Source organism: Mytilus edulis, chromosome 6, assembly GCF_963676685.1.
Source record: "Mytilus edulis chromosome 6, xbMytEdul2.2, whole genome shotgun sequence".
In the NCBI taxonomy this organism is placed as follows: Eukaryota; Metazoa; Mollusca; class Bivalvia; order Mytilida; family Mytilidae; genus Mytilus; species Mytilus edulis.
The window spans coordinates 62,700,076-62,716,961 of record NC_092349.1 but is presented as its reverse complement, the minus strand read 5'-3'; the positions used below and the strand labels follow the sequence as shown (position 1 = coordinate 62,716,961).

General features: G+C 31.6%; 1 protein-coding gene across 1 annotated transcript in view; it reads right to left on the bottom strand.

The window, feature by feature from the left end:
• LOC139528074 (uncharacterized) overlaps nt 1-12,006 on the bottom strand; it is a 62,638-nt gene extending 50,632 nt beyond the window's left edge. The window contains exon 1 of the mRNA XM_071323883.1: nt 11,876-12,006. Coding sequence (XP_071179984.1) covers nt 11,876-11,908 — 33 coding nt within the window. The 5' untranslated portion in view covers nt 11,909-12,006. The remainder of the gene's footprint in view (nt 1-11,875) is intronic.
• Between the last annotated feature and the right edge of the window lie 4,880 nt (nt 12,007-16,886).

Here is a 16,886-nt window from a genome sequence, read left to right as displayed (position 1 = left end):
TGATCGGTGGGGCGTGGTTTCCGTCTGTTAATGACCGTTGTGGCGGGGTTTTCGTCTATTAATGACCATTGGGGCGTGGTTTCTCTGCTAATGAACGGTGGGGCATGGTTTCTCTGTTTAGAGAGATGTTCGTTTAATAAAACATTTTCCTGTTTTCAATATCATATTTAAGTTGTTGAATTGCTTACCATATGTTTTCGTAAATTATAAAATTATAGAGAACTTATTAAGTACTTATATTCTGAAATATTGCACTAAAATGAATGGCAGTATTACTACGACTGGTCTTCAATATTTGCCATAGAAATCGTACAACTACTCGAGTTTGTTTTGGACATTTTGAATTTATAAGAATTTTCATAGACATGGTTCCTCAATGAAATAAACATAACAGTTCTTGAAGAACTGGGCATTATCGTGATACATGGACTGCCCGTAGAACAGTGGTATTGACTGTGACAGCGATAATAACATCGACTTCGGCTTAGTCATTATCACTATCTTAGTCAATACGACTGTCCTGTAGGGAGTCCATATATATCACGATAATGACCAGTTTTTCAAGAACTATTATGAAATTAAGTTGCGTTTTGGTGTCACAATTGAGTAAATGATTGTGGATGGAACTTGGTAATATGTAATACAGGCATTCCATAAAGGTCTTCTCCGGTTTTCATTGTTAATAAAATAGATTCTCATAATATTGGAAGTGGTTGCTTTGAACATGTGGCAGCCCAATCAATTTAACATTATGTGTACGCATGTCCATATCAAGTGTTGCATCAAACGTTCAAATTCAAAAGAAGCACAAAACACACATGTTCTGTTTATTTAGTGCTGTGTGGTGTATGCGTTGAGTTTTGTGCCTTATGTACAAAAAATGTAAGACCTCATAGTAACAGTTGTTGGCCTGTATAAAAGGGTAAAAGTCAAACGGTCTTTTTTAGCTACCGTTAGCGCCATATTGGCAAAACTTTTATCATGATTCGTCAGAGGACTCAAATAAAAGTTACTGTTATCTTTGGAAAAAATTTAATGTGATTCGTTAAAATCTTTTCTATTTTTTTATCTTCAAAAACAAAATGTTAATTTTATTGACATGTACCATAAATTACCGTTAACGTCGTTTTGTAAGATATTTTTAACTCCTACTCGTCATGAAAGTACCCCCATTACAACCCTCTTATACCATTTGATGAACTATGCTTTTTGTATAGGTCAAACAAACGAACAACTGTTACACATAAAATCGCAAATACACTTCACTGTTTACATCTAGAGAAAAAATACTATAGACAAGTACGATTGAAAGGAATTTACAGTCAACCAAAAAAAAAAAAAAAAATAGAAGACAGCTTAAACATCAGCATACAGTATTCAATTGAAGACAGGTGTCTTACAAAATACCGACTTACAAATCGCCAAGAAGATTCAATACAGGATTGTAATTTCTGGATAGACACATGTATATGATGCAGCGATTTTATTTTTACATCAAAGCCCTTGAATTCTTATCTCGATTAATATATTGACAAAAGCTAATTACAAGAGCAAACAAACAATAATTTTTTTTTATGAAAGGCCTTCATCTTGCAAATGATTTTAAAATAGATACGAAATAATAAATAGCCGACTTAAGAATGTCCGACGGCATTATTTCGGGGGGGGGGGGGGGGCGGGGTTAAATTATTAGAGATTTAAATGCTTTCCCTAAAAGATTGCAGTGTAATTTTTTGTCAAAAAAGTGACCATGACAAAATTGACAAGTACAATAATCAGATATATAAAAGACAAATACCGACTAGGTTTATGACTTTGGACAGGTACATGCATGCGTGACCTTTTGTAAACCACGGGACAACCTTTGTCGGTATGGGTATGTACGTATTTAAGACTGCAAAGTTAAGGTGCACTGTGCTCATTATATGCAAGACAACTTTAGTTTGTTGACCTTTGAACATGACGACTTCTTTGCCAACCGACCCATTTACCATTTGTTAACATATTCTTTAAGATTAATCGTAAATAAACTCATCATAGATACCAGGATAAAATATTACATTTACGCCAGACGCGCGTTTCGACTACAAAAGACTCATCAGTGACGCTCAAACCAAAAATTATTTAAGAGGTCAAAAAAAGTACGAAGTTGAAGAGCATTGAGGAAAAGACTCATCGGTTGCTTTTAAAGTAAATATATCAACTGGACACAAGGAAACATATATTGACAACAAAATTGTGCTTAATTTAAACAATATTTTATTTTCAAAGTTGCACAAAATACAATTACACAATAGAAAAAATAGGAATGATTATGAAACAAGATCGTATAAGCGGATTAACATTCAGACATGTGATCCCAATGAAGTTGTAATGTAAGAATGCAATCTACTGCGCCAAAATGTGTTATTGACGCCTTGAAACCAATAAGAAACTGAAGTATTATGCATTGATACATCAGATCCATTTCCCTGTTTGTGTTTCGGTTCAATTCTTTTATTATATAACTTTACCCTTTTAGCACTATATTTTTTCTTTAAACTAGGTAAGGCATGTTTGTATATGAATTGAACATATATTAACCGTAACTTATTGAAGCAGTTCGAAATATGCAATAAACGAAAAAGTTTACTCTATAATGAGTTATTAGCTGATTTTTCTGTAGAGAATCATTTCGTTTAAATGTTATCTTACGTATATTTCTCATATTTGAATATTAAAAAAAATCAGACATATTTCCATTGTTAACATTGCAAATTATATGAATAAAATAAGTTATATGAATAAATTAAGATGGTAGAAGAGAGGCGGCAGATACTAAAGGAATTTTCAACCTCAATAGATGGAAACTATCTGATAATGCCATTGCAGAAAAACAAACAACAGGCTATAGAACACACAATACAGAAAACTCAAGTGTAAGCAACACTGAATGTATATATGTTGACCGGAATGGTCAGTTGATTTTTTCCCAATGAAACAGCAACCATCCTACCTAAGATTTCAAGAATTATCTATATATCTAAAATCCTTTTTCAAGTTCGACAAATTAAAGGTTCTTATTTTCGGCAACATGTTAATATTACCAAGTGAGGAAAATAGAAAGTAATTGTCCTTTGTTACGACATCGTATTAAATTATGTGTTTTTCATTATTTAGAGAATTGGATGTGAATGGCAGGTTTTTAAACATAGACCTTTTTTTCTAAATCGGGACGTTTTAGAACTTGACATATTGCAATGAAATGTACATTAAATTTTGACTGATGTTGAAGTATGTATAATGCTCTATTTATGATATTTATGATATTTCTTTCTTTAGATAATGATCGCAATTTTTTTGTTTCTTTTTACAATTTGAATACATTTTCGAGAATGTACAATGCAGTTCCTGGATTAGACTGACACCAGATATTTTTGTATTGCAGAAAAATGTATGTGCACTCTAAATTGTACAGAATAATATATTTACACTTATTAACTCCTTAACATCATAGGGGAGTACAGTCCTTTATTACAGCTTTCTAAAATAAAGGTTGCTACAAGTTTAGGTTACAAATATTATATAGTTCAAAAAGACTTATGGATCCGTTTCAAGTTTTTCAAATTATTACCATCTTCCCCAAAGAAAGCAACATGTTTTCTATAAGCAATTAGAATAAATGTAATGGCTTATTTGGTTCGAGACAGTTAATTAATATTTATTGGGTGAATGGACGAAGGTCGTTGTCCTTTCGCTTTATATTCCTGACCAGAACCAATCTTTGAGAAAAATTAAATAGATTTAACCTAGCTATCTATCCCATTTAATCATGGTGTCTATGATGAGTTTATTCCCAAACCGGTAACCGATATGTTATACATTTAACAACAATTCAGTGTTTTTAGACACATCTTGCTAAAAATACCAATTTCATCTCATCGCGAAACAAGTAAATATCACAAGGACATGTTATAAGTTGAACATGATATATTTCATATAATAAAATAATATAAAATTCAAACATTGATATTATTTCTGGAATTAACCTGTCGATGTGAAGATTAGCCGTAAACAGTCAACTACAACGGTCGTTGATTTGCTATCGGCCTAAACGCAACGTATGGTAAGCGAAAAAGTAAATTCAGTGTGTGCAACGCAAATCTCTCTTATAAAACATTTGTATACTGGAGCTTTTCTCAAATCCTTTTATTTAAATTACACAACTGGATAAAATGATGATGTAGTTTTAAACATATTTATTTAGAATGGATTGGGAAACAAGTTTTGCAACATAGCATTAGCCTGCTCTTTTTCGAAATCTACAAGGGATTCTTTAACGTGCAAGAGAAATGGCTCTTTTTTAAGACGGGTCAGCCATTTATCGTTCCCTTCCGACGCACTATTATCGTTCTCTCAAGACCATACTTGCAAATGGTGTCAAGAGAGAGCTGAAAATTCAGTTCCTGAATTTTTCATCCCGAAACGGGAATCGAACCAGGAACCTTGTGTTAGAAGTCCGATGCACTAGCCACTACAACACGGCTAATATAGAGCTACTAGTATATAAACAATATAAAGCCATTCATGTAAGGGTTTTTCAACATTCACTATTGGATTTCGAAAACTTCAATAACATCAATTTTTATCGCTCGATTTGTATATTTTTACAATGAGAAGATAAGGTTGTTTAAAAAAATAAGCGGACTGTTGCATATAGTTTGATTAACGTACGGAAAACAATTATGATTTGTATAACCACTTAAGGGCAACGCCGACTTATTTTATAAAGGTTTTTTTTTTGTAACAGGTTTATATCTAAGACACTTTGCTACAAGCAGTATACTATATTCCGATTGTCTGTAAATGCAACATCATTTTTGATTTCACTTTAAACAAAATTTGGTTCATTTGAATTGTGTTAAAGTCGTGACTGCTGTGTTTTTCCGCGAATGACAAGTATTTAAGCGAGAGATAAGCAAGTGATCAGTACACCTTCTAAACAGTCGTGTGATGATTTATTTCGATAAACATTCTAATCAAAATAACAGAATATATGTTATTCACAATTTTGAGGGGTTCGTGTTTCTTAGTCTTTAGTTTTCTATGTTGTGTCTTGTATACTATTATTTGTCTGTTTGTCATTTTAACCATAGCGTTAACGTTGTCAGTTTATATTTCATTTATGAGTTTGACTGTTCCTCTGATATCCTTCGTCCCTCTTTTTAATCCGAAAGTAAAACCTTGAAACACAAACTTCGGCAGAAATTGTCTAATGAGATAAAAGCAGTTTCATTTCACGTGAAATTAAAAATGATACGCCATACCGCTGAAATTAGCAAATAACATATTTTGATTTCAATCATCATTGTGCATGTATATTATAACATAATGATTATTGTTGTATATTAATTATTTTAAATAGTTAACCAAGTTACATTGTCGACTACTTTTTTTTCAAATAAATAAAATTAGCAATTTTGTTAATGGCAAATCGTTTACAAGAAGTAATCGAAACCTAATAATCAGTGTGTGTTGTTATACAGCATGTCATGGTTTGCCTTCATAAAATTTGTTGATTTATACGAAATGAAAGCATATGACGGAATCAAATCATTTGCCTGTCAGCAAATAAAAGGTCAGACTTTGTTTGAAAAGAACACATCCTGTAGCTATATCAGTATGGAAAAAAAATTAAAGAATCCGTATCATAATTGAACCCTATTTGTTACTGTATATGGGACAACAATTTGCATACAAAGTTACAAATAAAATTTAATACTATGTTTATGAGCGAATTGTAAGTGCAATCAAAATGTTTATATTGTATGCATATTTCAAAAATATGTGTTATTCATACTTTTTTTGGTTCCATTTTAAAGAAGTGCACACTTTCGTCATTTAAACCACCTTAAAACACATATATGTTTCTTTTATTCTAGGTAACAGCCTGAACTGAAATATATTGACCTAACTGAAACTTAATTGACAGAGCCTTGATAGATCACAAGTCCTCGTCACAGTACAAAAATCAGTGGAAAATTAAATCAACTTAAAAATCTTCACACTTATGATAACAGAAACTTTTAATTTGAAAATATGAATACGTCATTGCTACTTGAATTAGATTATTTATAATGAAAAAAATGTATATACGGTATCGGATTTGTCAAAAAAGGGATTCTTCATTTTTCTGATGTAAACACAATTTAAAATATTGTACTGATACTTTGATATCTTGTTCAACTTTTAGTACTATCGTAATTCGAATTTGTAAAACGTTTCTCAGATAAGTTTGCATTTTTCATGCGTTCAAATCCGGTGTTCCATTTATCTTTTTTGTAAATTTTAATTAACAAATGTCTGTACTCCTTGACCAATCTATTCAAGGATTCTCTTTAAATTTTTGTAATCATCCCTGACTATGTTAACAACCTTGATCCTATATTTAAATTCATTATTAAACACTTGTTTGTCATCACCTTGTTCTTTTATCAGGGCAATACTTTATTTGTTCTCCCTTTTTGAATGAGTGATTAGCGAATAAATTCTTTGCAACTATTGGGTCGTGTTGTTTATAATTAAAAAAAATAAGCTTTTTTTTTTACAAATATTAATACTTAATTTCACTTCGCCAGTCTATTAAACATATGTTGTATAGTAAATAATAGTAGCCTTTATTACTTGTACAAATGTCTTTTTCAAGATGGAAACCATGCGTTAAGACAACCACATTGTTTTTATATGTCGTCCATAGCTAAATGCAAACAAGGTAAGCTGTCCCATTTCTGAGCATTAAGACGTCTCAAAAATGTACGATAAGTTTGTAATTGGACGTCTAGCAATTGATTAAGCTGAACATTTAATCAAATTCATTTGAAAAGGTCTGTCAGTCTGTCATTCCATCAGATATGTTCACGTCCGTCTGTGAGACATTTTGGTTTCTGAACAAAAATCAAACACTTGATATTGAGATCGAATGTCACCTCACGATGATGTTTGGTCATTTATGAGTTCTCTTCCAATAGACCTTTTTCGAGTTTATCCTTCAACGGAAAAAACTCGTCAATTATTCACGCCTTTATGACGTAATTTACCAGATAGAGGGGAACGCATGTGTCCCTGCACTATTAACGTTCGTCAGGCGTCTTAGTGAAAGTTATTGTGAAGGATAAACTAGAAATAATGTTTGTGTTGTAAGTACTTAATCACAATTCCCCAATGACAGAAGTGCTGATTGTCAATTATGAGAATTTAATTTGCCGAATAGCTCGTGTAATATTGTATTATAATTTTCTAACCACTCGCTCATCATGGAAACAGAAGTGAAGATGCCCGTAAACGCACGAATGATGTTTACTAAAACCACAGTTTTTGACGGAAATGCATCAAACTCGAAAATTGTCTATTGTAAATGTAACTATACATTTCTCGAAATTATTGCAACCGGCCAGGGGTTACTGGACTATAACTCAGGTATTGAAACTAAGCTATGTTTTTATACATATATGTATGTATATACTGTATCTCCCGTCTTTCGGAGCAACCTCGAGAGCTGCACGAAGTGGTAGTCCAATCAACTTGAAACTTAAAAAACATGTTCAATTAAGTGCAAAATTAGAGTTTTGACACAAGTTTCATAGTTCACTGAACATAGAAAATGATAGTGTGAAGCATCCGTGTGCTATGGACACATTCTTCTTTTAAATCTGATTTTGAAATGGCCGATCCTTCCCATTCAATTTGAGATCAAACAACATACGCTCAAAGCCATAAAATGTGAAGGCACATGATAAATATCATATATAAGGGCTTGCAAACGTGACGTGCTATATGACCAAAAATAAGAATACTGTAGTTAAGGAATTTCGTCTTAAATGGTCATGTTGGTATTAAACAAATCATTTAAATGGTACTGAATGTACTGTAGTTAAAAGTCTGTAAATTGAATGAAAGACTAAAAAATAATGAAACGATTTCTTGTTTAGTCGTTTAAAAGCTATTCAGATCAAATTTGGTTAACTAGCTAGTGATAGTCAAATCAAGCTCAATTATATTTTCTAAAATAAAGTTTGCCTAAGAGAAGAATATGACAGTTGTTATCCATTAGTTTGGTTTTGTTAATTGATTACGGAAGTTCCGTTTTGAATTTTCCTGGAAGTTAGGTATTTTTGTTAGTTTACATTTCACTATGAAAGCTTATTCTACTGAGCTTATGCTACTCTCGGGTACTAGTCAGTGTCGTTTTAATTCCAATAAAAGAACATTCTGAATAAGTTGTGATTGAAGCGCTTTTCTTGATTTACATTCAAAAGAAAAAATACCAAGAGATGCACAAGATACACAAAATATGAATTTTTTTTTAAAGTATGAATATTAAGTTTAAATAAAATATCTACAATTTATTTTACATCATGAAACTGTGTGTTCTAATCTGTTGCATTAATGATTATGGTCTTCTTTGCTTCTATATTAGACTTTATTTATATACAAATTATCAATACATCGGATAATCTGTTTGTGTTATTTTAAAACATATTTCTACTGTTTTGCTAAAATTGAACAATGTCAATATTTCGATCATGTGATTACATTACTATTCCACACTTAAGGATGTACTAAGGTGAAATAAGAAAAATATTACTATAAGTCAGAAGAGAAGATAAAAAACAAATTCAACTAAAAACGATATCCGTTTCGAGAAAGTGAGATTTTTTTTTAATGGCAGGAAAAGGCTGACTGGTAATTAAACCTCATATTTGCATTAGTATTATTCAGATCTCAATTAGAAAGAAAAGAAATCTAAAATCTGATTAATTTTTGGTAAACGACCTTTTATGAGCTATTGAAATCTTATAAGAAACAAATAGATCTTATAGGACAAACTAATTTTACCCTATAAAGGCAACAGTAGTATACCGCTGTTCAAACTCATAAATCCATGGACAAAAAACAAAATCGGGGTAACAAACTAAAACTGAGGGAAACGCATAAATATAAGAGGAGAACAACGACACAACACTACAATGTAACTAACACACACAGAAACGGACCAAGCATCAGACAAAATCCCACGAGAATAACAAATATAACATCAAAACCAAATACATGAATTTGGGATTGACAAGTACCGTGACACGTCTTATCGCAATGTCAATATACACTCAAAAATAAGAGAAAACAAACGACGCAACGTTAAATTGTAACACACACAGAAACGAAATATAATATAACAATGGCCATATTCCTGATTTGGTACAGGACATTTTTAAAGGAAAAATGGTGGGTTGAACCTGGCTTTGTGGCATGCCAAACCTCGCACTTTAATGGCAATGTTAAATATAACATAGAAATGACAACATAATATTACAGGACTACAATACAAATAAATAGGAAATAGAGCTATTGAAATCTTATAAGAAAAAAATAGATCTTATAGGACAAAATAATGTTACCCTATAAAGGCAATGGTAGTATACCGCTGTTCAAACTCATAAATCCATGGACAAAAAACAAAATCGGGGTAACAAACTAAAACTGAGGGAAACGCATAAATATAAGAGGAGAACACCGACACAACACTACAATGTAACTAACACAATTAAAAACGGACAAAGCATCAGACAAAATCCCACGAGAATAACAAATATAACATCAAAACCAAATACATGAATTTGGGATAGACAAGTACCGTGACACGTCTTATCGCAATGTCAATATACACTCAAAAATAAGAGAAAACAAACGACGCAACGTTAAATTGTAACACACACAGAAACGAACTATAATATAACAATGGCCATATTCCTGACTTGGTACAGGACATTTTTAAAGGAAAAAATGGTGGGTTGAACCTGGTTTTGTGGCATGCCAAATCTCGCACTTTAATGACAATGTTAAATATAACATAGAAATGACAACATAATATTACAGGACTACAATACAAATAAATAGGAAATAGAGCTATTGAAATCTTATAAGAAAAAAATAGATCTTATAGGACAAAATAATTTTACCCTATAAAGGCAACAGTAGTATACCGCAGTTCAAACTCATAAATCCATGGACAAAAAACAAAATCGGGGTAACAAACTAAAACTGAGGGAAACGCATAAATATAAGACTAATAACGTAACAAAACAATACAAGGAGTCTGAACATCTGACAATAATTCCTAATCCTCATTATCGTATATCTTTAAATGACTTTCAATAATGTACAATAAAAAAGAGTTTTTCTCAAAAAAAATAAATTACAAAAATAATGAACTCCAACGAAAATTCAAAACGGAAAGTCCCTAATCAAATGGCAAAATCACATGATAAAACACATCAAACAAATGGACAACAACTGTCATATTCCTGACGTGGTACAGGTATTTTCAAAAGTAGAAAATGGTGGATTGAACCCGGTTTTATAGCGTTAAACCTTTCACTTGTATGACTGTTGCATCAAATTCCATTATATTTACAACCTCGTATTTGGGTTAAAAATGATATTGAAACTTCAATCGTCATTTACGCCATCTGATAAATAGTGCAACTTAAAACAAAAATTGCGCAAATGAAATAATACTCTATGTCTCAAATCAAATACTATGTTTCCAATATTTTTTTTCATAAATGCAATACGTTCTACGGCATAACCCTGATAGAACATAAACTTACATATACGAAGGTGAAATATTTCTAATTTAACTAAAGATAAAAAGATATTTTTTTAGATAGGGGTGTGAAACATAGTATTAAAAAGAATATTTCAAAATGCTGTGAAAAATTGCAATATATACCTTTTCCTTTTTTTTTAAATAGGGTATGGAATAAATGAATAAATCTTTATTGCAAAAGCTGGGACATGCTATTAGAAAAATAACGACATAAATTACATAATATGAAACATGGTTAGAAACCAGCAGAGAACAATAGTAAAACGATATAAAAAAAATGTATAGCAATGAAACTATATAATTTGACAGTGCGAGTCTGAGGAGATGCTTGTAGTTAATACAAAAGTTATGATTATTAGACCAAAAACAATACTATTTGGGTTTTTTTTAAGTGTAAGATATTTAACTTATTATTATGTTTATATTTTTCTATCTTTTTTTTAAATTCATATCGAAATTTTGGTAGCATGTGAAATTTACGGCAAACGAGTGAATTTTTGCGTCAATATTCCTGAGCAATGCTGCCAACAAAAAAGTGAGGTTGAAAAAAACAGATGGAACCCACATATTTGAAAGCTACCAACAAAGATAAAAACTATAAAAAGAAACATTCGAACCTTCAGTGAGTTTTTAAAAAACGTTACTCGCAATATTTTCAACTTTTTATTTGATAATTTTATTATTTAGTTATTTGATATGGCACTCAATTAATTACATACTTATAATTCTGTACAAATTTACAATGATTATTTGCTTCCCGTCGAGTGGTTAATATTTCATGAAAATTCAGGACAAGAGCAAATTGACAATGTGTATTTGCTTGAAAGTGGTGTAATTCTTTATGAATGGAATTTTATTAATAACAATTGCTAAATGAATATTTTACAGACGAGAAAGAAGAGAAAGAAGAACGCTCTCTTATGTTATTTTTCCTCTTAAAACGCAAATAGTTTTATAATCATTATACCTCTTTCGACGAAGACACACAAACATTAAAACCATAAAGATTTGAAAATAATGTGATTTTTTTCTCTTTTTCTTTTAATTCATATTTTGTAAATTATCTTCAGTTATGATACTGTTAGTTACAATGTAGGTTATATTTGGTAATAGAAGAGCTTTTATTATTAATGTTTTTAACGTTTTTTTTGAAATTTTGAAATGTTCTAGTGGTATACAGCAACAGTGTGACATTAAAACAGTTTGTGCAAAGTAAGATTACACACTTACCAATCTAAGTATCTTATATTTTTTCTCCATCATTAATGTTTTCCTTAGTTCTACATTCAATCTGTGTAATGGTTAGTTACTATAAGTTGTAAATAACTCTGTCGGAATCCAGTGAACAACTGTGAGATATCCTTATCTTTTTTACAATTAGTTACAGTTTGTAAGTTAATTAATTATTAATACTTCTTTTAATTATATGATATCCCTAAACAATATCAGTAAATTTCAAATCAATTATGGAATATTTCATTTAAAGTTCTGCGTCATCCAATAGAATATGACTTAAACAATTCAATAGCGTAGAATTGCCTCGCGTAAATTTTAATTGTAATAGTCTTTTAAGTAACAGGTTAGTAAGTAGCTCTGTTCTCCGGGGATTTTGACAAGTTGTAATGTGTTTATGTTTAGAACAAAAACAAAACAATAGCTGTCACTGTGACAATTCACTTTCATTATTTACATTCTCTACCATAAGATGACGACCATTTTATATTTTGGGAGGGGGAATGTTTGGAATGATTTGTCGGGAATTATCTTTTATTTTCATCTGTAAATTATCGATTCGAAATTGTTTTCTTCACTTTTGTACATATTTCTAATTTGTTTCCTGCAAATCCTGTCGCATAACTTTTTATACAGTCATGTGCAAAGTAGTTAATTTCGAATTCCCCAATTATAAAACAAAAAACCAGCCCATTATCAGGTTTTAATCTACTTTGATAATCGAAATATCCATTTTGAATATGACTAACACAGTGAAGTGATACTCGTCTCTCTAGAGACAAATGTCAAATATCTTGCTATGAGGAGTGTAGGATTTTTTTCAGAAGCAGTTAGAATTCCTTATTAATAATATATGCGGTACCAATTTGTCTGCACGAGATGATCATATAGACAATAAATGTCTATTTGGTTATGACTGAGCCAAAACTATTTATAACAAATACAAAGCATATAAAAAATATGAAGATGATATGATAAAAATCGTATATATTTAAATAAGGTTTTGTTGTCTTTGAGATCTTTTTTCATTTTTCAAGGTTGATTTTTGTTGGTCAGTTTCTAATTTCAATTTTGATTTCAAATATTATAATTAATCGATATTTTTAACTGATTGAACTACTCGATAGGTAAACGAAGTAAAAAAAAAACGTAAGATGTGGTTCGGTCTCTTGACAATCGTTCAAAGTGTAACCTACACATGCCGCGTTTTATAAAACCGCATTGTGAATTTGCAATCTCATTTATGTGTGTCCAATACAAAGCTTTATCAATATTAGATAACTGCAACTAGAGTACACTTTGGAATGTTATACTGATAGTTGTTTTATTTCCTGAATATAAAAGATGCCAATATCAATATCACGATTGTTTAACTGGCGATTATCAAATTTCAAAAGATAATTTCGAGAAATAGGAAATTATTAAGAAAAGAATATCCCAACTCTTCGGGCAATTTTAGCCTTTATGGAAGTTATATGAATTTGATTACGCCTTTTTGTTCCTTATGGTTATCAAACTCCAAATGTTTTACATATCTTAACATTCCTAGGCTTTCAATTCATTTTATTATAGCATTACTTATGAAGGTTACTAGTAATCAAGTAAAACTCTAACGTTATCATAGACGCATGGGTTCAGCCCGGTTATACAGAAAGGACAAAAAGTGCTACATCAAACTTCCATATCTAAATGTATAGGGGTCACAAAATTGAGCACATTTATCGCCTTTTTTCAGAATACAACATCTTTCTTATCTTCGTTGTTTTTGTTTTCTCTCTCTTTTTCCTGCCAAAGAACATTCAAATCAAAAGTCCAAATATACTGACAACGCAATGGCTGAAACAGAAAATGACAAACAGACAAATAACAGTACAAAAAAATATGATAGTAAAACAAAGACTGAGAGAAACGAACAAATGAGGTAGCATCAAGTGCTCCAGAAGTAGATCCTGCTCAACATGTGGCATCTGTATACTACATGTTTTACTTTTGCTTCGAGCAGACAACATATGTGAAAACTTAGAACTATGGTAGTTGTAAAGCTTTGTACATATGTTAAATACCAATCTATCGTTGATGACTTCTACCTTTATGTGTTCCTCTTAAATATAAAACAATATTACCACGGTTTAAATAAAAATGAGAAAAATTTTAGTATCACACATATTGGCCTTCCTAGTAATATGTATGTATTATATTATTACAATTTAAACACAAATTCACATTCAGTCTTTATTAATTTTAATAAGTATTGCAATTTGCATTGTTATTAAATGTAATGTCAGTATTTAGTACAAATATAATCTTAAATCAATCCTACTTCTATCTTATTTTTGATAGATAGTTTTATTCATTCAAATGTGACGTCATTTTTTGTGTGCTGTTTTACAAATTCAAATGTGACGTCCTTTTTTTAGCTCACCTGGCCCGAAGGGCCAAGTGAGCTTTTCTCATCACTTGGCGTCCGGCGTCCGTCGTCCGGCGTCGTCCGTCGTCCGTCGTCCGTCGTCGTTAACTTTTACAAAAATCTTCTCCTCTGAAACTACTGGGCCAAATTTAACCAAACTTGGCCACAATCATCATTGGGGTATCTAGTTTAGAAAATGTGTTCGGTTACCCAGCCAACCAACCAAGATGGCCGCCATGGCTAAAAATAGAACATAGGGGTAAAATGCAGTTTTTGGCTTATAACTCTGAAACCGAACCATTTAGAGCAAATCTGACATGGGGTTAAATTGTTTATTAAGTCAAGATCTATCTGCCCTGAAATTTTCAGACGAATCGGACAACCGGTTGTTGGGTTGCTGCCCCTGAATTGGCAATTTTAAGGAAATTTTGCCGTTATATGGTTATTATCTTGAATATTATTATAGATAGAGATAAACTGTAAACAGCAATAATGTTCAGCAAAGTAAAATCTACAAATAAGTCAACATGACCGAAATGGTCAGTTGACCCATATAGGAGTTATTGCCCTTTATAGTCAATTTTTAACCATTTTTCGTAAATCTTAGTAATCTTTTACAAAAATCTTCTCCTCTGAAACTACTAGGCCAAATTTATCCAAACTTGGCCACAATTATCTTTGGGGTATCTAGTTTAAAAAATGTGTCCGGTGACCCGGCCAACCAACCAAGATGGCCGCCACAGCTAAAAATAGAACATAGGGGTAAAATGCAGTTTTTGGCTTATAACTTAAAAACCAAAGCATTTAGAGCAAATCTGACAATTGGTAAAATTGTTTATCAGGTCAAGATCTATTTACCCTGAAATTTTCAGATGAATCTGACAACCTGTTGTTGGGTTGCTGCCCCTGAATTGGTAATTTTAAGGAAATTTTACTGTTTTTGGTTATTATCTTGAAAATTGTTATAGATAGAAATAAACTGTAAACAGCAATAATGTTCAGCAAAGTAAGATTTACAAATAAGTCAAATGATCGAAATGGTCAGTTGACCAATATAGGAGTTATTGCCCTTTATAGTCAATTTTTAACCATTTTTCGTAAATCTTAGTAATCTTTTACAAAAATCTTCTCCTCTGAAACTACTGGGCCAAATTAATCCAAACTTATCCACAATCATCTTTTGGTTATCTAGTTTAAAAAATGTGTCTGATGACCCGGCCATCCAACCAAGATGGCCGCCATGGCTAAAAATAGAACATAGGGGGAAAATGCAGTTTTTGGCTTATAACTCAAAAACCAAAGCCTTTAGAGCAAATCTGACACGGGGGTCAAATTGTTTATCAGGTCAAGATCTATCTGCCCTGAAATTTTCAGATAAATCGGACAACCCGTTGTTGGGTTGCTGCCCCTGAATTGGTAATTTTAAGGAAATTTTACTGTTTTTGGTTATTATCTTGAAAATTATTATAGATAGAAATAAACTGTAAACAGCAATAATGTTCAGCAAAGTAAGATTTACAAATAAGTCAACATGACCGAAATGGTCAGTTGACCCATATAGGAGTTATTGCCCTTTATAGTCAATTTTTAACCATTTTTCGTAAATCTTAGTAATCTTTTACAAAAATCTTCTCCTCTGAAACTGATGGGCCAAATTAATCCAAACTTATCCACAATCATCTTTGGGGTATCTAGTTTAAAAAATGTGTCCGATGACCTGGCCATCCAACCAAGATGGCCGCCATGGCTAAAAATAGAACATAGGGGTAAAATGCAGTTTTTGGCTTATAACTCAAAAACCAAAGCGTTTAGAGCAAATCTGACAGGGGTTAAATTGTTTATCAGGTCAAGATCTATCTGCCCCGAAATTTTCAAATGAATCGGACAACCCGTTGTTGGGTTGCTGCCCCTGAATTGGTAATTTTAAGGAAATTTTGCTGTTTTTGGTTATTGTCTTGAATATTATTATAGATAGAGATAAACTGTAAACCGCAATAATGTTCAGCAAAGTAAGATTTACAAATAAGTCAACATGACCGAAATGGTCAATTGACCCCCTAAGGAGTTATTGTCCTTTATAGTCAATTTTCAACAATTTTTATAAAATTGTAAATTTTTACTAAAATTTTCCACTGAAACTACTGGGCCAAGTTCATTATAGATAGAGATAATTGTAAGCTGCAAGGATATTCAGTAAAGTAAGATGTACAAACACATCACCATCACCAAAATACAATTTTGTCATGAATCCATCTGCTTCCTTTGTTTAATAGTCACATAGACCAAGGTGAGCGACACAGGCTCTTTAGAGCCTCTAGTTGTCCTTTTTTACAATTTCAAATGTGACGTCACTTTGCGTTGAGGCCTTGAATAATTCAGGTGTGTCTACTTTTTGTGTTGGATTTTGTCGGTTTATGTAATGTATCCGGTTGTTTTCTGTAATTAGTTAATACTTCAGTTTTATCATGTATATCTTTTATATAGTCATTTTATCATTTTATAAAATTTACTGTTTGAAAAAGTATAGATTATTCTAAATAATAGGGATGTTCTGGTCCCAATCAGAAAACCCTGGCCGTTTTTGGCACAACTTTTTTGAAC